General features: G+C 45.5%; 1 protein-coding gene across 11 annotated transcripts in view; it reads right to left on the reverse strand.

The window, feature by feature from the left end:
• The window catches only part of STARD9 (StAR related lipid transfer domain containing 9), a 173,585-nt gene that overhangs the window by 27,728 nt on the left and 119,458 nt on the right, over positions 1-26,399 (reverse strand). For 10 of the 11 annotated variants that reach the window (XR_012516280.1, XM_074393780.1, XM_074393784.1 and 7 more), the window contains 6 exons: positions 22,848-23,038; positions 21,889-22,360; positions 10,058-20,359; positions 9,678-9,875; positions 9,066-9,249; positions 8,476-8,613 (listed from right to left, as the gene is read on the reverse strand). Coding sequence is in view for 10 of the 11 variants with exons in the window: in XM_074393780.1 (XP_074249881.1) it covers positions 8,476-8,613; positions 9,066-9,249; positions 9,678-9,875; positions 10,058-20,359; positions 21,889-22,360; positions 22,848-23,038 (11,485 nt within the window). In the remaining variant the exon portion in view is untranslated. The remainder of the gene's footprint in view (positions 1-8,475; positions 8,614-9,065; positions 9,250-9,677; positions 9,876-10,057; positions 20,360-21,888; positions 22,361-22,847; positions 23,039-26,399) is intronic. The other variant, XM_074393786.1, reaches the window with a different exon arrangement.

The following is a 26,399-nucleotide window of genomic DNA, read 5'->3' on the forward strand; positions in this document are numbered from 1 at the left end:
CTAACAAACTGAATTCAACCACACATTAAGAAAGATCATTCACCAGGATCAAGTGGGATTAATTTCAGAGATGCAACGATAGTTCAACATAATGCAAATCAATATAAATCATATTAATAGACTCTAGGACAAAAACCATATGATCATTTCAATAGATGCTGAAAAATCACTCAATAAAATTCAACATCCCTTCACGATAAAACTCTTTAACAAACTGGGTATGGAAAGAACACATCTCAATACAGTGAAGTCTGTGTATGACCACAGCTAACATTATGCCAAACATGGTAAGTTAAAAGCTTTTTCTCGAAAATCTGGAACAAGACAAGGATGCCCACTTCCACCACTTTTATTCAAGGTAGAACTACTAGAAGTTTAACTAGAGCAAGTGGGACAGAAAAGAAAGAAAAAGCATCCAAATTGGAAAGAAAGTAGTCAAATTAGTCTTGTTGACAGAATGACATGATCATGTATGTGTGTATGTGTGTAAGAAACCTTAAAGACTCCATTACAAAACTTATAATTAATAAATGAATTTAGTGAAGTTGCAGGATACAAAATGATGGCAACCCTAAGGAGTGAGTGAGGCAGGTGCCCCAAGTGAGGCTTACTGAGCCAGAACAAGGGCATGCCCAAGAAAAACATGCATCACACACACATCTGTGGCTGTTTTTCCCAAAGAGGTCCTCAGGAGGTTTCATACATTTTCCTTAAAAAGGGAGATGGGGCAGTAAGATGAATGGTTACATACCTGTGAGATTTCAGTTAGTGCCCAGTAATCTACAATTTACATAGGGTAAACATCTGAAGAGAAAGGGATCAGAGGAAGATGACATCTTAGGGCAGGGAAGGGCAGGGCAAGGCAGGAGTGTGTTAAGAAAAGTTAATCTCGTCTTTGTTCTGCAACTGGGAAAATAAGCTAGTAAATGACATTTTCATCGTGGAGTCCAAGGGCTGGTTTCCCTTTAGCCCTTAGGGAAGAAAGCCTAAAATCTGTTAGCAAGGAAGGAGATATAATGAGGCGTGTCCAACCTCCCATCAGGTCATGGTCATGCACTCAGCTTTTAGTTTCTCTAAGGTCCGCTTGGCTGAGAGGAGGTCTGTTCAGTCAGTTGGAGGCTTAGAATTTTACTTTTATTTCTCAATCAACATACAAAAATCAGTAGTGTTTCTATATTCCAAAAGCAAACTATCTGAAAAGGAAAGCAGAAACATAATCCCATTTGTAATAGCTACAAAAAGATTAAGTACCCTAGGAAGGCGGTGAAAGATGTCTACAATGAATGCTATAAAACACTGATAAAAGAAATTAAAGAGGACATGAATAAATGTAAAGATATCCCATGTTCATAAGTTGAAAGAATATTGTTAAAATGCTCACATTTTAACAATATTCTATTGCAATATTCTAATGCAATCTCTATCAAAATACTAATAACATTCTTCATTTAAAAAAAAAATCCTCAAATTTATATGGACCCACAAAAGACCTCAAACAGCCAAAGAAATTTTGAGCAAAACAAAGCTGGAGACATCAGAGTACCTAACTTCAAAAAAATACTACCAAGCTATAGTAACCAAAACGGCATGGTGCTGGCTGAAAAGTTGACCCAGAAACCAAAGGAACAAAACAGAGAACACAGAAATCAATCCACATATCTACAACCAAGTGATTTTTGACAAAGACACTAAGAACACACAATGGAGAAAGGACAGTCTTTGCGATAAATGATGCTGAGAAAACTGGATATCCACATACAAAAGCATGAAACTGGACACCTATCTCTTACCACATACAAAAAGGATCAAAAACTTCAATCTTAGACCAGAAAATATGAAACTACAAGAAAACACAGAAACACTTTATGACATTGGATCGAGCAAGGAATTTTTGGATAAGACCTCAAGAGCACAGGCAACAAAACCAAAAATAGACAAATGAGGTTACATTAAACTAAAAAGATTCTATACAGCTAAGGAAAAGAGTAAAGAGACACCCCACAGAATGGGAGAATGTATCTGTAAACTATGCATTTGACAAAGGATTAATATCCAGACTATGTAAGGAATTCAAATAACTGCAAAAAATCCCAAGTAATCCAACTTTAAAATGGGCAAAAACTTTAATCGATATTTCTCAAAAAAAGACATTCAAATGGCCAACAGGTGTACGAAAAAAGTGCTCAACATCTAGTCTTTAGAGAAATGCAAATTAAAACTACAATAAAATATCACTTCACTCCATCTAAATGGCTATAATAAATCTACTCATCTGACACAGGGCTAATATCCAGAATCTACAAAAAACTAAAGCAGATTTACAAGAAAAAAAAAACAAAACCCATTCAAAAGTGGGTGAAGGATACAAACAGACACTTTTCAAAATAAGACATTTATGAGGCTGACAAACATGAAAAAATGCTCAACATCACTGGTCATTAGACAAATGCAAACCAAAACCACACTGAGATACCATCTCATGCCAGTTAGAATGGCAATCATTAAAAAATCTGGAGACAACAGATACTGGAGAGGATGTGGAGAAACAGGAACACTTTTACACTGTTGGTGGGAGGGTAAATTAGTTCAACCATTGTGGAAGACAGTGTGGTGATTCCTCAAGAATCTAGAAATAGAAATTCTATTTGACCTAGCAAATCCCGTTACTGAGTATAAACCCAAAGGATTATAAATTGTTCTATTATAAAGACACTTGCACACTTATGTTCATTGCAGCACTGTTTACAATAGCAAAGACCTGGAATCAACCCAAATGCCCATCAATGATAGACGGGACAAAGAAAATGTGGCACATATACACCATGGAATACTATGCAGCCATAAAAAAACATTGAGTTTGTGTCCTTTGTAGGGACATGGATAAATCTGGAAGCCATCACTCTCAGCAAACTGACACAGCAACAGAAAACCAAACACCGCATGTTTCACTCATAGGCAGGTATTCAACAATGAGAACACGTGGGCACAGGAGGGGAACATCACACACTGGGGCCTGTTAGGGGGTGGGGGGCTACAAGAGGGACAGCAGGGGCGGGGAGGTTGGGGAGGGATAACACTGGGAAAAATGCCCATGCAGGTGATGGGGGGGATGGAGACAGCAAACCACCATGGCATGTGTGTACCTATGCAACAATCCTGCAAGATCTGCACATGTACCCAAGAACTTCAAGTACAATTTAAAAAAAATTAACACTAGCCGGGCGCAGTGGCTCAAGCCTGTAATCCCAGCACTTTGGGAGGCCGAGGCGGGTGGATCACAAGGTCAAGAGATCGAGACCAACCTGGTCAACATGGTGAAACCCCGTCTCTACTAAAAATACAAAACATTAGCTGGGCATGGTGGTGCGTGCCTATAATCCCAGCTACTCAGGAGGCTGAGGCAGGAGAATTGCCTGAACCCAGGAGGCGGAGGTTGCGGTGAGCCGAGATGGTGCCATTGCACTCCAGCCTGGGTAACAAGAGCGAAACTCCGTCTCAAAAAAAAAAAAAAAAATTAACACTAAAAAAATAAATAAATAAACAAAAAACAACAAATGCTGTTAAGGATGTGGAGAAAGGGGAACTCATACACTGTTGGTAGGAATGTAAATCAATACAGCCATTATGGCAAACAGTATGACAGTTTCTCAAAAAACTAAAGCAGAACTACCATGTGATCCAGCAATTCCACCACTGGGTATATAGCTAGTGAAAATGAAATCAGTATATCAAACACATATCTACATTCTCATATTTATTGCAGCAACTCACAATAACCAAGAGATGAAATCAACCTAAATGCTTACGAATGAATGGGTGAAGAAATCTATTAATGTTTGCTGTGTATATATACACCTTTGAATACTATTCAGCCATGAAACAGCATAAAATTCTGTCATTTGTAGCAAAATAGATGAATCCAGAGACATTATGCCAAGTGAAAGACACCAGGCACAGACAGACAACCACCACATGATCTTACTCATATACAGAATCTAAAAAAGTTGATCTCTCATGCCTGCAATCCCAGTGCTTTGAGAGGCCGAGATGGATAGATCACCTGAGGTCAGGAGTTCAAGACCAGCCTAGCCAACATGATGAAACCTCGTCTTTCCTAAAAATACAAAAATTAGCTGGGTGTGGTGATGGGGGCTTGTAATTCCAGCTACTCAGGAGGCTGAGGCATGACAATCACTTGAACCTGGGAGGCAGAGGTTGCAGTGAGCCCAGATCATGCCACTGCACTACAGCTTGGGCAACAGATTGACACTCTGTCTCAAAAATAAGTAAACAGGCCGGGCGCAGTGGCTCAAGCCTGTAATCCCAGCACTTTGGGAGGCCAAGACGGGTGGATCATGAGATCAAGAGATCGAGACTATCCTGGTCAACATGGTGAAACCCCGTCTCTGCTAAAAATGCAAAACATTAGCTGGGCATGGTGGCGCATGCCTGTAATCCCAGCTACTCAGGAGGTTGAGGCAGGAGAATTGCCTGAACCCAGGAGGCGGAGGTTGCGGTGAGCCGAGATCACGCCATTGCACTCCAGCCTGGGTAACAAGAGTGAAACTCCGTCTCAAAAATAAATAAATAAATAACAAAAATAAAAAAGTTGATCTGATAGAAGGAGAGAGTAGAATAGTAGTTACCAGACGCTGGGGAGGGGATCAGGGAGAGGGGGATGGAGAGTGGTTGGTCAACAGGTACAATGTTAGAAAGGAAGAATAAATTCTGGTTTTCTATTACACAACTGGGTGACTATAGCTAATAATAATGTAATGTATGTTTCAAGATGGTTAGAAGATAGGATTTTATGTTATCACCACAAAGAAATGATAAATGTTTACAGTGATGGATATGCTAATTGCCTGATTTGATTATGCTGTGTATACGTGTATTGAAACATTACACTGTACTTGAGAAATATTTATAATATTATGTGTCAATTATAATAAAATAATACAATTTTTAAATCAACAAGAAACAATACTCTGGTAAAGCTCAGAAAGATAAGAGCAATGAGGGTAGTGGTGGACTAACACTACCACAGGGTAGAATCTATTCTAAGCCTTGGTATAAGGAAAGGGGACACCTTAAACAGATTACACAAAGATAAACTGTCTAACAAGCATTAAGGGGACAATGGTGTAGCCATCTGTAAAGAACACAATCGGATCCATACCTCATATGAAAATGACTCCAAAAAGAACAAAGATTTAAATATGAAAAATAAACGACAGAAGTTCTAGAAGAAACCATGGAGAAAATTTTGAATTGAAGAATTTTGAATTGAAGAATCTGTTTCTAATTATTATTTATAACCTAGATACCATATAAAGAAAACTGACAAATATAACTGTCTGCATGGCCCCAAACAAAACAAAGTCAAAAGAGAATAAAGCACTGGGAAAAATATTTATAGTTCTTATCAGTCAGAGGACTATTCTTGACAAAATATAAAGAACTCTTGAATTGGTAAGAGAAAAAGAGAAATGAGCAAAGGATATGAACAGATGGCTCATGAAGAAAATAAAAATATTTAACCATATGAGAAAAATGAGATATAATTTTTCAACAAAAAATCCAAACATTTGATAACATGCTGGTGAGAGTATGGAAAAAAGTAAAACTCTCATCTATTACTGGTGGGAGTATAAATTAGCTCATCTGTGAGAAAAAACAGTATCTGTCAAAATTTTAAATGTATAAACTCGTTGTAGAAGTGTCCTGGGAATTTATCCCACAGATATATTTACCTATGTATAAAATGATATATGCGGCCGGGCACGGTGGCTCAGGCCTGTAATCCCAGCACTTTGGGAGGCCGAGGCGGGTGGATCACGAGGTCAAGAGATCGAGACCATCTCGGTCTACATGGTGAAACCCCATCTCTACTAAAAATACAAAAAATTAGCTGGGCATGGTGGCGCGTGCCTGTAATCCCAGCTACTCAGGAGGCTGAGGCAGGAGAATTGCCTGAACCCAGGAGGCGGAGGTTGCGGTGAGCTGAGATCGCGCCATTGCACTCCAGCCTGGGTAACAAGAGTGAAACTCTGTCCCAAAAAAAAAAAAAAAAAAAAAAAAAAAATGATATATGCATAAAGTTATTCACTGCAGTATTGCTGATAATGGCAAAAGTCTGAAAACAACCCAAGTTAGAATACTGGTTAAATAAATTACAGTGCAACTCTACAATGCAATGCTATGCAGCAATGAAAAAAATGAGGAAGTTCTCTGCATATTCAAATAGAAAGAATTCCAAATTATACTGAGTGAAAAAAAAATAAGGTATAGGACAGTAGAATAGTATGCTTTATTTTGTATGCATAAAGACCCCTAGGAGGATACCATCCAAGAAACAACACTGCTTTCCTTGAGTGGGATGACGGAGAAGAACTAGGTAGACTGAGGGCAGGAACAGGTATTTCCCTTTATCCCTTTTATAGGCTGAGTATCCCTTATCCAAAATTCTTGGGACCAGAAGTGTTTTAGATTTTGAATTATTTTGGATTTTGGAATATTTGCATATGCATAAGAAGATATGTGGGGATAGGATCCATGTCAAAACATATAATTTATGTTACAAATATACCTTATACACACAGCCTGGTGGCAATTTAATATAATGTTTTAAATAATTTTGTGCATGAAACAAAGTTTTGACTGTATTTCAACTCAACCTGTTACATGAAGTCAGGTGCAGTATTTTCCACTTGTGGTGTCACGGTGCTCAAAAAGTTTTAGATTTTGGAGTATTCTGAATTTCTGATATTTGGATTAGGGATGCTCAACCTGTATGTGTATATATTTGTGCCCTTTCTGCTATATGAATATATTATCTATATAAACATCAAATTTAAAAACATGCAAAAAAAGAGAAAAAAAAGAAACACTATTCAGCTGTTAAAAAGAAGGCCAGGCATGATGATTCACACATGTAATCCCAGCATTTTAGGAGGCCTAGGTGGGCAGAGAGCTTGAGCCCAGAAGTTTGAAAGCAATCTGGGCAACATGGCAAAAACCTGCCTCTTAAAAAAAATTTTTCTTTAAATTTTTATATTTTTTTCTGAACCTACTGCGATATTTAGAAGGAAAAAAACCTGCCTCTTAAAATAAAAACAACAAAAAAGAAGTCAGTACTAGATTTACTGACGCAATGATATCCAAGAGATGTTTTTCAGAGAAAAAGCAAAGTGAGAAAGTGAATACAGTATACTTCTATTCATGCACTTTACAAAAAGATGTATATACATCATCCCTGGAAATATATACCAAACTGGGATAAATGACTGATTCTGGGGAAGGCAAATAGGAGACTCAAACATGCACCTGACATTGGATGTTCTTTGCTACCTTTTAAATATTATTTTATTAGATAAAGTTTTATTTGTAAAATGAATTTCAAATGTTTATCCCCAGCCAGATCTCACCTATGAGCTCTGTATTTCCAACTGCTCCACCTGGATTTCTCACGGGCACCTTCAACTCAGTAAGTACAAATCTAAACTCATCATCTTTCACACAAAACCTAGTTCTCCCTCCAGTGTTCCTTGTCATTGTTCACATCGCCACCCTTCAGCTGCTCAAGTCAAAAGTGTGTGCTGTTCTCAACTCCCCGCTCTTCCTTACTCTAACACGCATGTCACCAAGTCCTGTATATGCTCTCTCTCCACTCCATCCACCTCTGTTCATCTTCACTGGCAGTGCCCTTAACTAAGCAATTATCTCTCTCAACCCTGCCATGGTCATATAGTAGGTCTCCCACAGCTGCTCCTGCCTCCTTTTCTTACAATCCAGTCATTCTACTCCCCTACTTAAAAGGTTTCTATTACTTTGAGCAGCCTTTTCACTTTTGGGAAGTGATACAGTGAGATGGATTAGAAAGGGGCCAGAACTCTCATTACAGTCCACACAATTTTCTAGTCCCTTCTCATGTCATTTTCCCAACTCACTCTTTACATTCCAACCACACTAACCTTCATTTAGTTCCTCAAACTCTCCATCCTCCAAGATTGACTTGCTAGGCCCACATCTCACCTCATAACAGCAGCACTAAGCTTTTACTGCGTTAACTACCTCTTATCCTTTTAGTCTCTGTTTAAACACATTCTCTTCGGAGCATCTCCATGACCTTTCAGACTACATCAGACCCCTGGTTTTATGCTGATTTAGCAACCCTCCTTCAAACAATTTACTGCAACAATAACTCGATAATAAATCAGTTGTTAATATTTATCCCTCAGTCTAAGGACAACAATGGTTTTGCTCACCGCTGTATCCTAAAACAATGCCCACAAAACATTTGTTGAATGAACAAATAAACAGAAGGAGTGGGAGGCAAAACTAAAGGGAAAACCAAAGGCCTGCACATGAGAAGGGCTCATGCCAGCAGTAGCCTCCAGGAAAGACAGCGTCCTGCCCAGACTCTTGCCTCAGCAGTCTGGGCCCCTGGCTCGTTTCCAACAACTGCCTACTCACCACATTCTCTGGGGACTGGAGCTGGCCTGACAAGGCTGGGCTGCTATTATAGCCAGAAGTCATGCCAGATGAGAGGCTTCCACTAGAGCTGGTGCACAGGGAACTGGAATTGGCCAAGGTATGCAGTTTTTCCTCTTCCTAGAAAGGATACATCACCATCAACCAGCTTCTGATGCACCCTCACTGGCTATGCCCTCTCCTGCCCACCCCTTCCCTGCTCACCTCTACTATTCCTTCACCCACCTCCCAGGGCCCCCCTGACTTAGCCTCACATGCCTCAGCTTCCTTAAAGCCACTGCTGCTCTTATTCCCCGCTCCCCCACCAACCCCCTACCCTCCCACCCCTCTCATCCCCCACCCCCGCCACGGACTTCACACCAAAGCCTCTTCCTCCGAGGGTTTGGCCTGGGGACAGGAGGTGGCCTCATTATGTAAAAAGAGAGTTAGCCCAGCTTTGAGTTGGCATCAGGGGTCCCACAGCCTCCTCCAAATGTTATGTATGTCCCAAGACTCAGAGGCAGCCACAGTGAAAATGGACAAGACTGAGGTCCAGGCTTATCCTAAAATCAGAGGCTCGCCCCACTCCAAACCCTCAATAGCTGGGAAATGATCTGCTGGTGGATTCTCAGCTTCTCTTGTTTAGTTCGCTCCCGCAGTCGGTCTTGAGCACGGGCAATCTCCAACTTGGCCTCCTCACGGGCCTGCTGGTAGTCTCGCAGCATCAGCTCTACGTCAAAGGCTGGGTGAGCAGACCTTGACACCGACTCTGGGCTCCTGAGGAAGATCACAGGGTGAAAAGATACACTCTAACATGGTGGGTGGGTGACAGCCCTGGTCTGCCCACCCGAGGCTAGTTTGGATGATACCACCTCCTTAAAAGGCCCATCCTCCCTTTGCCCACAGGGTTTTAAAGTTTGATTTTTTATCCTCAGGAGAGGTTGCTGGACAGAGAGAACCAAGCCACTTTGAGACCCAGACGTGCAAACCTGCACAGCCTGTGAGAAACCTTCTGTCCATCCTTTCCTGTGCCTTATCTCTGCCCACCCCTCCCTCACTCCATTTTCTCCTATGTCCTCTTTCAGCCACCTCCACTTACCCACAGGTATAGAGAACCCTCCAGGATACTAAAACCTCAGCTCCTGCTCCCACACTCCCTTCCCCCAACAGACCCTGCTTCCATCAGGGCTCTGGGTCCACCCTACCTGGTGGTCTCCACAACATCCTTCCTCAGTTGCTGCAAGTATTCTCGGCGTCTGCTAGGCAAGTCGAGATCCCGGATGAGGCGATCTTTGTTGGGCAGGAGGCTCAGTTGTTTCTGGGGGCTAAGGCTTCGAGTCTGGTTGAGGTTCCGAAGTCGCTTAGCCTGCTCTCTCCTGAGGGTCTCAATGGCTTCTTTTTGCCTGAGGCAAAATATGATTCACTGAAGCTGACCCTGAATGCCCTTTGCTTTAAGATCTATCTATGACCCCTGGAAGATCCCAGAAATGTACAAAGGCAGAGGGAACAGCAAGCTATTAGCTTTCTTGGGTTCTTTCCTCTCAGCCTACCCCTTCTCCTCCCGACCCCAGGCTGGGGCCCTTACCGAACACAGAGATCCTTCCAGGTGGATATCACAGGTTCATCAGTAGCAAGCACCTCCCCTGTTCCACTCTGCAGTACCTGGAGCAGGGCATCTGCCTCCCCAAAGCCGTGGTGCAGTTTTGCTTCTGTGAGTTCCATGCTGAGTGAGATGTTCTGGGCCCCAACTTGCAGGGGGATCTGCTCCCTTTGGGACCACTCAGGATCCTGGCTGTTGTCATTAGGAGGTTGTGGGGGGCTCTGTTCCTGCTTTTCAGAGCTGAGATCACAGCTGGCCCCCAGCTCTTCAGTCAAGTTCGACCTCCCAGGAGAGCCCTTCTGAACCCCATACCAGCTACTAAATTTGTTATGCACTGGGAGGTCCCTCAGACTGTGGTGCTGGGGCTCAGGGGCCATGCACATCTGGCAACTGGGGCACAGCAGCCCCTCAGGTTGGCAGGCCTGAGGCAGACCCAAGGCAGAACCTTGAAGCCCTGTAGTCAACTCAGAGACAGGGCAGGGACTGAGGTGCTGGAGGCCTCTCCGTGAAGAGGAAAGGTCCAGAGTGCACTGCAGTTCCACTGGAGATGCTGAACCCTCACCTCCATTTTCTGTCATGCTCCGCCACTGACTTGGCTCCCTACCGCTCAGTGGGCCATGCTCTGGGGAAGCCACCTCCTCAGGCACAAAGCTATCGGCCAGCATCTGGCTCCTCTGCCTCAGTGGTGGTGGCAGCAGTCTGCTTTGGACCCCAGTAGTGGTCCTGGGCTGAAGCTGCTGAGGTGGCTGCCCTAAGAAATCAACTTGGAATTTTGGACTCTGTTGTGGGCTGTGCGGGGAGCCCAACTCAAGGAAGGTCCTCCTGTCATTCCTTTGTAATGAACTTCTACCCCTCTGGGAGCCACCTGACTCATTAGTGGGTTGGGAATAATTATCCACTGGAGTCCTTGGGGCACCAACAGGGTCTGGGCTGGAGTCAAGCTTCTGGTGGTCTTCAACAGAGTGAGCTGAGGGGGCTGAAAGGGTCAAAAAGCCTGGGGGAAGACCCGGGTCTTGGGTGCTGGCACTAAGAGTGAGGATTGGGGAAGAGGCCCTGTCTACCAACAAAGCACTTGGAGGGCTCAACTTTTTCTGGACCCTAGGGTGCCCAGGGTATTCGGAAGTGCTGGGAAAGAGCCCTGGGGAATGAGAGGGGCTGGGACTGGGACTGCTGACAGCTATGCAAGGAGATTCCTCTGGCTGGGAGCTGTGAGGCAGGAAAGCATCAGAAACGGAGGGGCTCACAGAAGGAAGATGCTGTCCAAGGGAGGCTTTCTGAAACCTCAAGTGGGATGAGGGTATCAGAGGGCTCTGGGGCTTGCAGGGAGTGCTTTCTTCCTGACGATATGGGGGCTGTGCCATTTTCCATGCTGTTTCCTCTGCCTCTCTCTTCTGAGGTACCCCTGGCACATCTCCCTTTTCTTGAGACATGGTTGAGGTATCTAAGCCCAGCCCTGCAAGGATCACATTGACTTCCTGAGGTTTGGCCACTGAAGCCTGGAGGCACAGGGAGGATAAGGCGAGGTCAGTCTGGCTGCCCTCATCCACGGTGGTCTGAGTAGAGCCATCCATCATACGGGCCTTTGGGGCTTCATCTAGAACGTCCCTCTTGGTGTTCTGCTCCCTTCTGGCCACACCTGGCTGGGAGAGACTCCCTAGAAGCTCTGAGGTACTGTGTAGGAGCTGTGAGAGGTGGAGAGACAGATTGTGCATGCTGGCCCATGAGGCCAGATCAGAGGCCGACACTGCACTGGCTTCAGGCTGAGCAAAGGAGACGTCAGTGCTGCTCCAGTGACGCCTGCTGCTGAGGGTCTGTGTGCCCTGTTTGAATGTGTTTGTCCTGGTCTGTCCCACAGGGCAGCCTGCCTCTGATGGATAAAGCAGCATAATCTCATCCACTGGACCTGCAGCACCTCCTTCAGCCACAGGGGGCTTACTCCTCAGACAGTCTACTTCACTAGAAGGGCCCCTGAACTGGGGTCTTCTGTCATGAACTGAAGTGGGGGCTACTCCTTCAGGGCTAGTCAGGATGTGCGGGTTTCCTAAGGCAGTTGAAGTCCCTGAGAAAATTTCCCAGGCCTCATTTGAACCTTGGGCATTCTCAGTGCTGCTGTGTGTGCTTGACAGGTCCTGAGTATTGGCGTAAGTGCTGAGGTGGGAGTGGAAGGCGGAGTTCTGTTCTTCTAGGCCATTGTCCATGCTGGAACACCGGACCACATTTGATGGTGTCAGGCTATGGGGCTTCTGGCTGCAGGAAACATCGACTGCACTGCCAAACACACATGGCTTCCAGCTGATACGCGCAGGCTCTTCTGGACGCCGGGACAGGGCATAGGGATTGATGTCACTGGAGCCAAAGTGCAACTTCCCTTTGTCCATCTGAGAGCACCAATTTTCTGGCCTAATCTGTACATCCAGTTTTTCTGGCTTTCCCTGTTGGACCTGTTCCAAAGTACCAGACATCAAGCCCGTCATGAAATCAGGAGTTGGCATGCATGAGAGAGAGGAAGGCATTGGATAAGGAGGGGTAGCAGGCTTCGGGGGCTTGTGATCAGCAGTGCCATCATCCAAGTGAGATGAGCCTTTCTGATTGCTGTCCTCAGCCTGCAGAGATGTTCTTGCCACTGACTTTCCTGAGGAATAGCCCCTGAGATGTGAGTTCCACAATCTGTTAGGCCCCTGTGTATCCTCATCTGTAGGGGAAGGAGGCTCCACACTCAAGTTCAGCTCCTGAAGAGAATAAGAGCTGACAACTGAGAACTGTGGTGTGGGGGAGGACTCAGAGTGTTTGGGGCCAGAGAAGACTGCAATCACAGGAAGTGAGCACCTGTGGTTGGGGGCTGGCTGCTCCCTAACAGTACAGAGGTGGCCAGGCCTCTGAGCAACAGGCTGTGGTGTTTCATTTTGCCTCAAAAGCACAGTGGCTGGGTCTTTGACACCCTCTGATAAAATCTTGGACATAAGGGGCTTGGCCACAGCCACCTCCTCTCTCCCAGAATCTAAAATCTGACAGCCAGCTGAGCCACCTTTATCAGAAGGAAGGGGATTCACACCCTGGGGGAAGCCTTCACCACCACCTGAAGCCTGGTCTCTCTGCTGCTCTTCTTTCTCCCAGGGACTGTTATCCTGGGGGCTGCAGGTATGTTTTAACTTTGCTACAAACTTGGTTTGGAAATCCAAGCAATTGTTATCCCTTGACTCAGTGGGAAATTGTGGCATTTCTAAAAGACATCTGGTGGTATTTTCTAAACATCCATGCTGTGGCTCTGCCACCAACTCACTCTCAGCAGACCCTTCACTTAAATCCCAGGCGTGTGGTCCCTGAGTTGTTGCAGGTGGTTCTGGATTGGTTTGAGACACCTGTGCATTCTGGCCATTTAGAGAGCTGTCCCTAAACTGCCTCAGTGGCTCAGAGTGCATGCCAGCAGTGAAAGAGGCAGTCTCCAGTTCTGTGCTTGCTTGCTTCTCAGCAACATTTTTCTCAGGAACCCCTATTAACCCTAAGCTTCCATTAGTAGCTGAGTGGCTGAAGGAACTTATCCTCACATCAGGGGCAGAAGGGGAGCTGCAGCCTTGAGCTTGAGATAGGACAGCAGCCACAGTAGAAGGCTCACAAGTGTTGCTCTCTGTTGGCCTAAATTCCCTGTTAACATCTTTGGGCTCAAGGCCATGTGTCAAGTGCACGTCAGGTCCCCTCGAAGAGATCTCTCCTCTCTCATCCATTTCAAAGGCCCTGGAAGGTGCTACACAGGGTGAGTGGATAAAATGTGGGGCAACCTTGAAAAGCTCCTTCCCCAAGTCTCCACCTCTATAACACAGTAAAGTAGAAAAATGGGAGGAATCAGCATGAGTAGTAACTGGCTGAGAACTGGATGGCTGTTGGCAAGGAAGAGTTCTGCTCTCTTCTCCTCTAGATGGGCTGAGAGTCCTGCTGCCTTTGGTGTTCCTTGAGAAGACTGGGCAATCTAAGGCTTCTCTTGGGTATCTGCAGGGGGCTCCCTCCCCAATTCCCTCAGGACTTGGGCTAGATCTTTGATATGGCAGTGGAGTCGGCCTGGAATGTTCACTGCCAGTCCTGCAGACTTCTATCAACCCAGACCCAACACTCTCCTTCCACTTCACACACTGCTGTGTGGGAGCTTCCAGTTCAAGCCTTGTCAGAGCTCCAGGCAGAAGAGTATCTTGTTTGGGACTTGCCCTCCCTTCTTCAAAGCCAGTGGAAGCCTCAGGGCATTGGAGATAGTCTTGCTTAGGCCCTGAGGGACTTGTAGACTTCTGAACATCACAGATCACAGACTGACTTTCAAAACCGGCTGTTTTTTCTCCCTGTGTAGTCACTAACAAATTATTTGAAACTTCTCCATATGTGGTGTCTAGAGTTCTGGGTTCCTGATGCTCTGGGCTGCTGTCCTGACTTCCAGGGCCCTCTGCAGTCTCCTGTGGAACTGACTGACTTAGCTCACGCAGAGTTACTCTAGGATCATCACAAGGGGCCTGAGAAGATAAGGCAGCCACTAACATCTTTGACACTACCCGCCTGACCCCCTCCACAGGTGCTAAATAAAGACTGTCTGGTGCCAAAGGATCAGCAGAGGGAAGTGTTCTGGTTGCATCTTTCTTTTTCTCTATGATTTCAGAAGAACTAGAGTGATGAAAAAACTGTTCGCCACCTCCCGCGAACTGCCTCAGTTCTCCGGTACAATGTTTTTTGTCTAGAGCAGAGGCAGCAGGGGAGAAAGCCTGCACAGGATGCCATGGCTCTCTGTCGGTTCCAGTATCAGGCAGAGGTTGAAAGCTGTCTTCAAACAGAGATGTGCCCTGGTCTTTCCTCGCATCAGTTGACAGATGCCCTTGTTCAGCAGACAGAGATGCCACATGAAATCCCGGTGCTTCACCCTCATTCCTGGTCCAGTCTGATGATGACTGGTCTGTTTGTTTACACTGAGGCCTGCCCACAAGGCTTGAAGAACATTCAGGTTCTAGTAAAGTTTCACAGTAAGAAAGGACTGTGCCCCTGGCTACAGAGTCATCAAGCTGCTTTCTCTGGGCCTTTGCCTGTCTGATCTCCTCCAAGATGGCCAGGCACATGGATGCATGATCAAAGGGCTCCAACAGCCTAAGCTCTGGATTGGGCATCCTTGGCAGTGAAACAGATGGTAAGAAAACACCGCTGGTTAGTCTGAGGTCTTCAGTCTCCTTCTCTGCCTTCTGCCTTTGCTCGCTACCTTGGTCATTATCCTCTTCCAAAGAGAAGCTGACCCTCTTTTCAGGCTGTCTAGAGACCTCGTTCAGTGAACTGACTCCTATTTCTTTTTGTACAGCCACCTTGGCTTCAGAAGCAAAATCTTCACTGGTACTGAAACCCATCAAGGTGATTCTGAGGTCCCTTCCTTGGTCTTGGGGGCTGCTGCTTGCTGAGATCCTGTCCTCTGTCCCCAGAGGAATGCTCTCTGGTACACCAGATTGACTATCAGAAACCACGGCCATGGATCTCACAGACCCACACCAGGCAGTGTGTGCCTCAGAGGAACCCCCTCTAACATTTCCCTCAGGGCTGTGGTTTTTGGTTTCTGCACTCTGGTCTTGATGCTCTACTCCAGTTACCAAGGGACTATGGTGAGTTTTCGACACTGTGAGATCCAGCACACAATCAGGTGAAGAGATGCCTAGAGCATCAGATGCATGAAGACAGCTTCTTGGCAGCCTTGGATAATTCAAGGGCAAGGTATTACTAGGGTCTTGGTGAGTAGGAGCTGTAGAGAATTCTGTCTGGCTTAGTAATGGGCTGACAGTTTTGTGGCTGAAAAATGTATCTCTACAAAGCTTGCTGAGACTAGGAAGTTTCTGAGTCACTTTATTTTCTTCCTGTAGGCTGCCTCCCCTTTGCACAGGCATTTCTTCAACTTTACCTTGAGCTTTTGGTTCCTCTTGGTTGCCTACGGGTTGGCACCCAAGCACCTGGGGACCAGCATCCTTCAGCGAGGCACTGCTAAGTACCCACTCTGACTGAGCATGTCCACCAGCTACAGAGCAGTTTCCAGGGTCTCTTGGGGTCCAATCTTGATTGGAACTACTTATGTGTTCAGCAATTTGGCTTTCCTGAAAACCTTTCACAGTCTCCAATTCCTCAAGACTTCCTAAGCCCCAAGGCTGCCCTTTGAGACTTGCTGAAGCTTTTACCAATTGCCCATCATTCTCAGAGGACCTTTCCAGCCTGGGCTGCAATGGCAGAGCTCTAGCCAATGCTTTCATTCTCTGCGGGTGAAGAAAAGTGTTGCTGAACTCTCTGAAAGTTGTGTGTGTCCCTAAAGAAGCACAAATGTCCCTGGAGGATCTGTCTGATCCAGCTGGGTGGGTGTGCTCTCTCACAGGTTCATTCTCTTGTACACCTTCCCTTGACCTGAGGGAGTTTACAGTGGTTTTCTGGACCTGGGGATGGTTCCCAGCGTTGTTAACCTCCATCTCTCCAGCTTCGCTATCCCTAATGACAGTATCATCTGTCTGTCTTGGAGAAGACAGCTGATCCTTAGAGGGCAAAGCATTTCCAGAGCTGTCTGGCCTAAGGGCATGGTCAGTCTTCTCCTGCTCCTTCTGGTCCTGGAACACAAACTCCTTACTGACACCTGGTACGTGGGAAGCATGAACCTGCTTACTCTGCTCGGATTCAATTTCTAAGATGCCATTTTCCAACTGCATTACACTCCTAATTAGCCTAGCCATTTCATCAATATTATTAACTCTTTTATTCTGTTTCTTTCCAAAAGGTTCTCCTTTGGGATTTAACATTTCTTCTGACTTTCCAGGGCTCTGGCATACACTGGAGTTTCTTTCCTGAGGGCATGTAACTAACCGGAACCTTTCATATGCAGGCTTTGTACCTGGAAGCTTAACCTCCTCTGAGCTATCTTTGGGATGAAGAGCTTTTCCAAAAAGCCCAGTTTCATTTTTCCCTTTCCACTTAGGGGTTGGACTCTCATCCTGGGCCACCATCACTGGGCTGCTTACTCTATGATATACTGACCTGGACTTCAAAGAAACAGCACTTTCCCCTGGCATGTCTTTCTCAAGGCCTACACTGATGGTCTGACTCAGAACTGTATTTGGATCCAGCTTTTCTTCCTCGCCTGCCTCAGATTCACAAAAGAGGGCGAGAGGTTTCCCAGACACAGTGCTGTCTGAGGAACCACTGCAACAGGAATGAGCAGTGGCCTCTTCTCCCTCAAGTGCTGGAAAAGTGTGTTTTTTACTTAAAATTCCAACTTGATTTTCAAATTCACATACTTTTGTGCTGGTGGAAGGGAAAAAATGTCTGTCCTGGGTAACAGAAGAATAAACGGAATTATGGCTTTCATCTATAATATTTCCAGGGCATTTACCTGATTCTCTGACGACTTCCCTGGTATTCAGATCAACTGGTATCTCAGCTGTGACCTGCTGAGATGAGGCACTCTTAGAATTCTGGTTTTGTAACAGCACTGGCAAATTACTCTTCAAATAAGCATTTTGGAGAACTTGGTGGTTGTGACCAAAGCCCCAGGCTTCCCTGGGAGGTGGAGAAGGTACCCTTATTTCTCTGCAAGTTGGAATCTCTAAGGCAGTTTCTGTCAGGGCATCCCTGCTTTTGGTCACATAGAACGTTTCCAAGGGAGGGGGCTGCAGGGAAGGTAAGAATGGATTCCAGGGAGCAGAGTGAAGGTATAGCTCTGGACCTGAAGGAAAGGCAAAGGAAACATTTATGTGTCTTCTAACTACTTCCTCAGAGCTCTCCTGACAATCTATCTTCTCTTCCTCTAGCGGGTGGTGGCTGTTGGAACTTAATTGCCTTGGCTGGACTGCACTATTTTTCCTGAGAGAAGCCCAGCCTTGAGGCCAATGGTCTGCTTTGGTGGCTGTAGTGACAGTACTGTGACAAGCATTCTTCTGGAAAAAATACTCATCAGAGGAAGTCATCAGTCCAGGTTTCCTGCAACTCTGAAGGCATTCTTCCAAGTTGTTCTGCTTGACTTCACATGCTTCTGCCATGGAATTTGGTATCGTGTTCTCTGCTGCAAAGACTTGTGCATCTGTAGATTCACAAGCAGCCAATGATTCCAAGTCTGCCGAATAAGTTTCGTCATAACTCACCACTTTCTCACTAGTCTTAAAGAAATCTGAAACACCTTCTAATTTGGCATTTAAACTGTCCTGTTCTTTCTCTGCTCTCAAACGCCTGATTCTGGACAGATGGAGTGGAAAGTTGTTGACATCCAGATTGCTAGATACCCTAGGGCCAACTGGGAATAGAGTATCTCCTCCTTTTCTAGAAGCTTGGGCCAGGGAACCGGAGTCTTCTTCAAGGTAGGAGAAAGCTGGCCTGGGCTCCCCTATGGCCTCCAAAACAGGATGAGAAAGTTCAAGGAGGTACTTTTGCTGAAGGGCAGACCAATCCCTTTCATGGGTGCTGCCTGCATGAGTCAATGTGGTGGCAGAGGCAGCCAGCACATTTGATACACTAGAATTGTGGGATGCTTCAGAGCTGCCCTGCTGGGTCATGTCAGGGATACCTCTGCCCTGAAAGGTGCCATCAGCTCCTGGTTGAACAAGCCTTTGAATTCCCCAGAGAGATAGCCTGGATTTGTCAGAAGCAGAGGTTGTATGCTCATCTCTTACACCGCAGAGCAGCTCAGTACTGCCTTGGTGCAGTTTGGAGCTATCTGGTGGAACTGTGTCTGCACCTGATAGCTTTAGTTCCTCAGTATTTAGCCAGTATCCAGGCCTCTCTCCGTCACAGGGCTGAAATTCCTGCATATCAGGACTTGGACATAAAGAACCCACTATTCCTGGGGGGCTGCTGGGGTTGATCTTAGAGTCACAGGAAAACCAGGAATCCATGGACATCAGTGGGCTCTCTCTTGAAAGCTGCATGCCATGGAGATAGTCGGCTTGTTCACAGTAGCTTGGCTCTACCTGTGACTCAGCCTCCGCATGATGGGGTTGGAACTGGGGATCAAGGTAAAACGAGCTGCTCATTGGCAGTACAGCATCCGGCCTAGCTCCTGTTCTGTAGCTGATGGGACCAAGCCTGCATATTGCCTCTTGGTCCATCAGAGGCAGATTGGAGTTCTCCAGGTGCCAAAAAGTCTCTGTGGGTATCTCGTCAGCTGAACCAGGGAAAGCTTCTTCTAGCTGATCTTTCCCCAGTTCTTCCTCAGCATCAATCAGGCTATCCAAGGAAAAGCTCCTGTGAGTTTGAGCAAGTAGGTCACTGTCTGATGGGGCAGTGAAGTCCCTCACAAAAGCTCTAGCTCTGATCCTAGGGTGGCCATGGTTATTGGTGGGATGATTGCCCCATAGCCTGTCTTTCAAGCTTTTGGTACTCTTCTCAGCCAGTGAGTCCTCAGATATTTGGCTTTCGTCACTTTCAGAGTTCTCTGGCTCTGGGAAATCCCACTTCCTCCCCTTAGGGTCCTCTCGCTTTAGTGGCTCTATCTGGGCTTTGGCGAAGACACACGAGAGAGAATCTACTGAGTAGTTGCTATCTGTGTCAGATAAATCATTGTCTTTTTCTCTTGAATGATCCTCTACTGGGCTGATATCTGTGAGTGGGGCCATGGTGTCTGGGTCCCTTGCATTTTGTTTTCTCTTCAAAGGACAGCCAAGAGGCAAGTGAGAGGATTTTTTGGTAATATCTCTGACCCTAGCTGCCAGAACCCTCTGATGCCTTTTTAATGCCTTGCTAGGAGAAGGTGGTTTGTATTCTATCCAAAAAGTCTTGACTGCCTTTCCACAGCCAGCAGTTGTCTTGGGTCCATGAGGATACGGGGAACTGCAACTGGCTCCCATAGCAGACTTGTGGGTCCCAAGGTTCCCTTCTTTTTGCCACCCAGCTTGTGTGTGGCTAGGGTCCGCTAGTCCCTTTGCCCTTCTGGTCTGGGTGGTAGAGGTGAGAATCTTTGGTTCATCCCTTGGCTTTAGCTCGTTAGCTGATTGCCTCAGAGATACTAAGCCCTGGCTCATCATCTGACAGGGCTGCTTACCCACTCTCTGCATTTCCTGGATGCCAATAGACTTGGATCTCATGGTGAGGCAAGTGTCTGGAGCTGAGGCTTCCTTCCTGGCCTTGGCTGCTCTAGCTGTGTAGTGCTGCCCATGGCCTAAGGAATGCAGGCCGTTCTTGTGGCGATGCCCTGCCCTTGGAGAGTAGGAAGCAGCCTGCGGCAAATGCTCTTCTGATGTTTTCTCTGATGTTTGGTGTGTAGGGTCAGGCATAGGTGGTAACGTGGTGGAGGGATCCAAACTCAGGAAAACGCTGTGAAGGCAAGGAAAGCTGTCTCAGAAGACGTAAGAGGTACTACTTCCTGTGGACAGAAGGAAGTTAAAAACCAGGCCAATATCACTGTCTCCTACAGACTTCAGAGCCAGAGAAAAGCTCTCTAGGTATAAAAGGAAACTGTGGACTAGCTCTCCAAGAGGCTCCAGGCCCACTCTGTTCCTCAATTTCTTCATCTTATTAAAAAACTGAACAGAAGCTAATCACACTTTTAGGGAAAACTTCCTATTAACAGGCAACATGAGGAATAGAGAAACAATTTAAATGGTATTATGCGGAACCAAAAGATACATCTATAAAGTGATATACATTCTACAGAACTGTAATTATCAATAATATAAAGAAATAAAAATAATGATTAAAAATCAAACAAAAAGAATGATTAAAAGAAACCTAAAAAACAACAAACACATGCAGTATCTAAATCCTACTTGGATCTTGATTTGAAAAACCCACTATTTCAATGCTGAACCATGTTAGAGAAAAAAGAAAAACCAACTGTTAATAGTTTTAAGCAAGCAGAGAAATTTGAATATGGCCCAAGTTTTAGAATACAGCAAATAATCTTAATTTTGGCAGCTGTCATAATAACATTGTGGTTACAAGAAAAGTCCCTTTTTTTTAGAAGTGTATACTTAGAAATGTAGAACTAAAATGACATGGTGTCTAGAAATTGCCTTAAAATACTTCAGAAAATGGGAACGTAGGCAGGTGCGTAAAGCTTAATAACTGCTGAATAGTATCAGTGATACATATACTGCTCTTCCAACTTGACATATGTTTAATTTTTTTCATAATAAAAAATTTTTTAAAGCCCACCTGGTACTTTGAAGACCAGAGAGGTGAGCAAACATAACACCAAGAGATGTTAATTGTGAACCTCCTATGGACAAGAACCTGTGCTAGGTCCTGAGGATTTAAAGAGGTATAAGATATATAAACCCTTGCTTCAAGAAGTCTGGCAGATAATACAGCCCTGCCTTGATATAAGGAGTAATGGAGAAAACAAACAAGGAAGATCTCAACTTGAACCCAGGAGTCAAAAACATAGCTTACTCACCAGGTGGGAGGTGGGATCAGAAAGCTCATTTGATGTGCCAGGTGGGTCAGGGAGGGAGACAGAGGGAGGTGGTGTAGGAGTCAAGAAGTCTGGTTAGAGGCATGACAAGATTTACGTGGGACATACAAGGAGATGTATATGGATAGTCCAGGTCTAAGGAACAGATGAAAAATGAGGCTGAGAGCCTTACTCCTAAGATATTACCAAAGAAGCAAGAATTGATACTCAGGAGATAAGGAAGATGGGAGAAGCATCAATCTAAAACGATGTATACAGAAAGAAGAAGAGTGGCCAGAAGGGAGAAAAGGTCATGAGGAAGACAGGACTATACACATCCTTCCATTTGACAGACTGAGGAAATGAGGCACTGGGAAGAACAGAACACTACCTAGACAACAAGGCTGTAAACTTTAACCAAGTGTTTCCAGGTGACAACTACTGGCTGTACCTCTGTAGCTGGGGCACGTGCTTGCTGCAGAGCCTTTGGGGGCTCAAAGAACTGCAACTTGACGATCTGCTTCTACATCGAGGCTCTGGGACTATGGCATCAGGGCTGGAAACCCAGTATGGGTGCTCCTGGGTGCTGTCATCCTGGAGCCAGCACAATGTCGTGAGCTGCTCCAGTCTCTTCTGGGCCTCCAGCAGCCTCTGCTTTTTGACGATTCTCTCTAGCTGGAATGAGACCTTTTTTTGCCGAACATTCTGCTCTGCTGCCAGAAGAGTGTGTCTCCGCAGGAGCTGCAATTGCACCACCCTTTTCTGACTTTGGACAAATGGGGATGGCTGAATCTCATGATCTGTCTGAAGCCAAGCATCAAGCACCACAGATTCCTCAAGATCTTTCTCTGCTACATGGTCTTCTTGCTGCTGCTGCTGCAAGCTGGCCAGCCAGGTCTCTTCTCTGAGCAGACACTGCTGGTCTGGAAACCAAAAACATCCAGAGAGAAGTTGAGCATCTCCCTCCCTGCCTGTGGCTCCCTAGACTCAGACACCTCCAGCCATGGCTGGACCTGTGTGGAGTGTAAGAGCTGGCCAAGGTGATGTGGCAGGATGAGGGCTGCAGAGCTACAGAACCCCCTTAACACAAGGTAAAAGAATGAAGACCCTGAGTCCTCAGCACAACAGTGGGCACATGCGAGGGCAGGCAGTAGGGTATGGACACATGAGCAAATGAGGAGTGTTAAGTAGAAGGCCCATAATTCTGAGGACAATAGGGAAATTAGCTTCCTAATTCTTGCTTCCGCCCTTTTCTAAGAGCCCCCAGTGTCTAAAAGAAAAGAGAACACCTAATACCAAAGATTCCGTCATATCACAAAGAAAACAAAAGAGAGAATACGGAAGGATGAAGAAGTATGAAAATGAAAGAATAAGGAGGTGAGGAAGACAACTTAAGTGGTAGATACCTACTTTCTTTAATCTGCTGGCTAATGCAAGCTTGGTCAAGTTCCAGTTCCCTCTCAGCTTTAATCTCTTCTGCTAGGATTTGTTGCCTCAAATCCTCCACATAGCTCTGCTGCTGCTGAATCTGGGCACTGCGGGATGTCTCTCCATCCCTTGGTGGCTGATGGTCCTCGTCACACTGTTCTTCACGTACTTTCCTGTCACAGAAGCAGCTGAGGTTACCCAAGGGGAAATGCAAACCAAGCTCAGGACAAACTGATGTCAGTGTAAGGCCTTCCGAGAAAGCCCCTGAATTCAACAGGGTAGAGAGGACTTTAGACTTCCAGCAACCTTGGACAAACAGGCACGGTGTCACAGGCAGCTCATGATGTCACAGTGCAGGAGAGGAGAATGGTCACTAAACTGGCATATTCTTAGAGTTGTGCCTTTAGCAGAAACACACATTCTTTTTAGTTAAGGAAAATCACCAGGAAAGTTGTTCTTTTTAAAAAGACACAGAAACATTTTAGCTAAACTCAGAAGTTTTGTCCTTTAAAAAAGAATAAAAAGGTGTCTGGTAAAAATATGTTGGAAATAAGAAAGCAGAAGCTCCAGAAATACTGTGGGCATAAAACTCTCTCCTATATATTCAGCACCTCCATTCCCTGAAACAGAGGTCCTCTGTGATCTGGTAGCAAGAGGCAGCTGATAATTTATACACAAACCACACCTGTCTGTGTGACCCAAAAGAGAGCTGGTCTCTACTCAAGAGCTGTTTTCAGTGAATGAGCCCTGGAATAGGATTCAAGAGTTTTAGACTCTACCATACCTTTCAGAGATATACACTGAGCATTTATTGGTGAAATATGTCACTAATTTGTCTAGATCCAGTGAGAGGAAATGAGGGATATAAATGAACTAAGATTAGCCATGAGCTGATAATTTGTGTTGTATTTGAAATTTTCCATAATAAACAGCTTACAAAAAATTCTAGATTTTTTTTTTGTTGTTGTTGTTGAGTCCAGGTCTCACTCTACCACCCAGGCTGGAGTGCAGTGGCATGATCTTGGCTCACTGCAACCTTTGCCTCCAGAGTCAAGCAATTCTCCTGCCTCAGCCTCCCAAGTAGCTGGGAATGCAGACATGTGCCACCAGGCCTGGCTAATTCTTGTATTTTTAGTAGAGATGGGGTTTCACCATGTTGGTCAGGCTGATCTCGAATTCCTGACCTCAAGTAATCTGCCCACCTTAGCCTCCCAAAGTCCTGGCACTACAGGCATGAACCACCGTGCCTGGCCTAAAAAATTCTAGATTTTAGTCATGCCTCTGGAACCAAGTTCCTATACAACCACAGATGGCTCAGAAGCTTACTCTGAAAACTGACAGCTTCTACCTACTTGCTGACCTTTCCCTGTGGTTACGTAAAGACCTCAAATGCTTTTTTCTGCAGGGTATCTTCATCCCTGTCATTCAGGTTTTTAAAGGATCCAGCTGTATTGGCACCCTAGGATGGGCACAGGATGGGACTGGCTGGGAAAAGTCAGATTCTGCCAGAGGCCTGCTTTATCCAGCCTTCCCTACAACCCTAGGATGTCATGACTTCAAAGCTTAGAGAAGCTGGTTTATTGGTTTGATGGTGGAATCATATCTTAGGCAGTATGACCAGTTTGCTTTAAGGGAACCACTCTTTTTAAGACATCTACCACTTTGTAGAGCAAAGTGAAATCACGTGGGTATCACAGAAGAGGTCCACAAATGAAAGCCTGAGTTCAAATTTGGTCTGCTGCCTGTTTTTATTAATAAAGTTTTATTAGAATGCAACCACATCCATTTATTTATGTACTCTCTAGGACTGATTTTGCACCACCCTAGCAAAACTGAGTAGTTGCAGCACAGACCATATGGCCCACAAAGCCTAAAATACTATCTGGCCTTTTACAAAAAAAGTTTGCCGCCTCTGCCTTGGAAAAAATTAAGATTTTGTAACACGGCCTTTGGAGGACAGTGAAAGATGGATAGGTAGAATACCCCAGGGGAATACAAGTGGGAGCTGACACAAACAAAGTCTCTTCCCAGGAAAGGAGGCTATGAAGTCATTCAACCTGCAACTGGTCCGAGGAGAAGGACAGATGCAGATACCTGAGTGGGGTGTGCTCAGGAGAAGACTGGCACTGACTACTGTGGACTGTGGGCAAAAGGCCAAATATACATAGCGGAGCATACTGAAAGAAGAAGAGTATTCTCTGTTACACAGAGGCTCAGGATAACAACTGGAATAGAAAACTTGTTAATGCTAAACAGAAAAAGCAGTTAACAGGAAACATACATCTATGTATCATGCTTGTATTACTGTTCCTATTTCTTTTTTTTTTTTTTTGAGACGGAGTTTCGCTCTTGTTACCCAGGCTGGAGTGCAATGGTGCGATCTCGGCTCACCGCAACCTCCGCCTCCTGGGTTCAGGCAATTCTCATGCCTCAGCCTCTTGAGTGGCTGGGATTATAGGCACGTGCCACCATGCCCAGCTAATTTTTTGTATTTTTAGTAGAGACGGGGTTTCACCATGTTGACCAGGTTGGTCTCAATCTCTTGACCTTGTGATCCATCCGCCTCGGCCTCCCAAAGTGCTGGGATTACAGGCTTGAGCCACCACGCCCGGCCACTGTTCCTATTTCTGTCTGACTCTAGAAATGGCTGAATTACAAACATGAGCCAATCCAAGGGTCCTAGACAAACCCAGCTAAGATCCATAGACCGCCAGATGCAAGAGGCTGAGAGAAGATCTTTATCTGAATTCCCTGAGATTACTCAGTTTCCTCGGCTGGCTTCCTCTTCAACCTTCAGATGTATAATTTGCTTCTCCCTAGAAGGGGCACTCTCTACTCTTTAGCTAAGAAAGTGGCAGCTATTATACTGTTGCCTGCATAGCAATAGGACCTGCAAAGACAGAATGTCTGCTGTGATCTCAATAGATGCAGCACGTTCACCAAAGAGGCTACACAATCAGACAGAACAGACTCTCTGCTAAGCACATTTTGTCAAGTTACCAGAAAGCCAGTGAAAAAAGAAAACAGCAACCTTATGCTACATGTCTGGGTAGATTACAAAAGGCAAGTCTTCATTTATCTGCCAGCCAAGGGACCTCTGTCTTTAGCAGGTGACTGCCCTTCATCTCTGGTAGTGCCAGTATCCCCCAGCTGCTGCCTAGTTACCTGTTTGTGAGGACTCCACTGCACCCTCCCTGTTCTTCTCTCACAGCCCTCCCCCAGTCTCAGGGTCTGGCAGCTTCTGCAGCAAATTGCAGCAGTGTCTACTTACTAAAGCAGCAGTGGCAGCAGTGGCGGCAGTGGCAGCAACAACAGTGTCTCCCAGGCTCTAGGCACTTAAGGTTAACCCGCTAAAATTGCAAATCGGAAAATGCCAAGAACACAGGCAAAGGTATTCAAAGACAAATTCCTCTCTGGCCCAGATTACTACTGCAAGGAGAAAAGGTAGGCAGACTGGCAATTTCCCCTGGCTCCAGAGCTAGCTCCAGCTTTGCAGGCTCCTCATGAACGCTACTCCAGAGATAAATGAGGGAA

This window comes from Saimiri boliviensis, chromosome 2 (assembly GCF_048565385.1).
Source record: "Saimiri boliviensis isolate mSaiBol1 chromosome 2, mSaiBol1.pri, whole genome shotgun sequence".
In the NCBI taxonomy this organism is placed as follows: Eukaryota; Metazoa; Chordata; class Mammalia; order Primates; family Cebidae; genus Saimiri; species Saimiri boliviensis.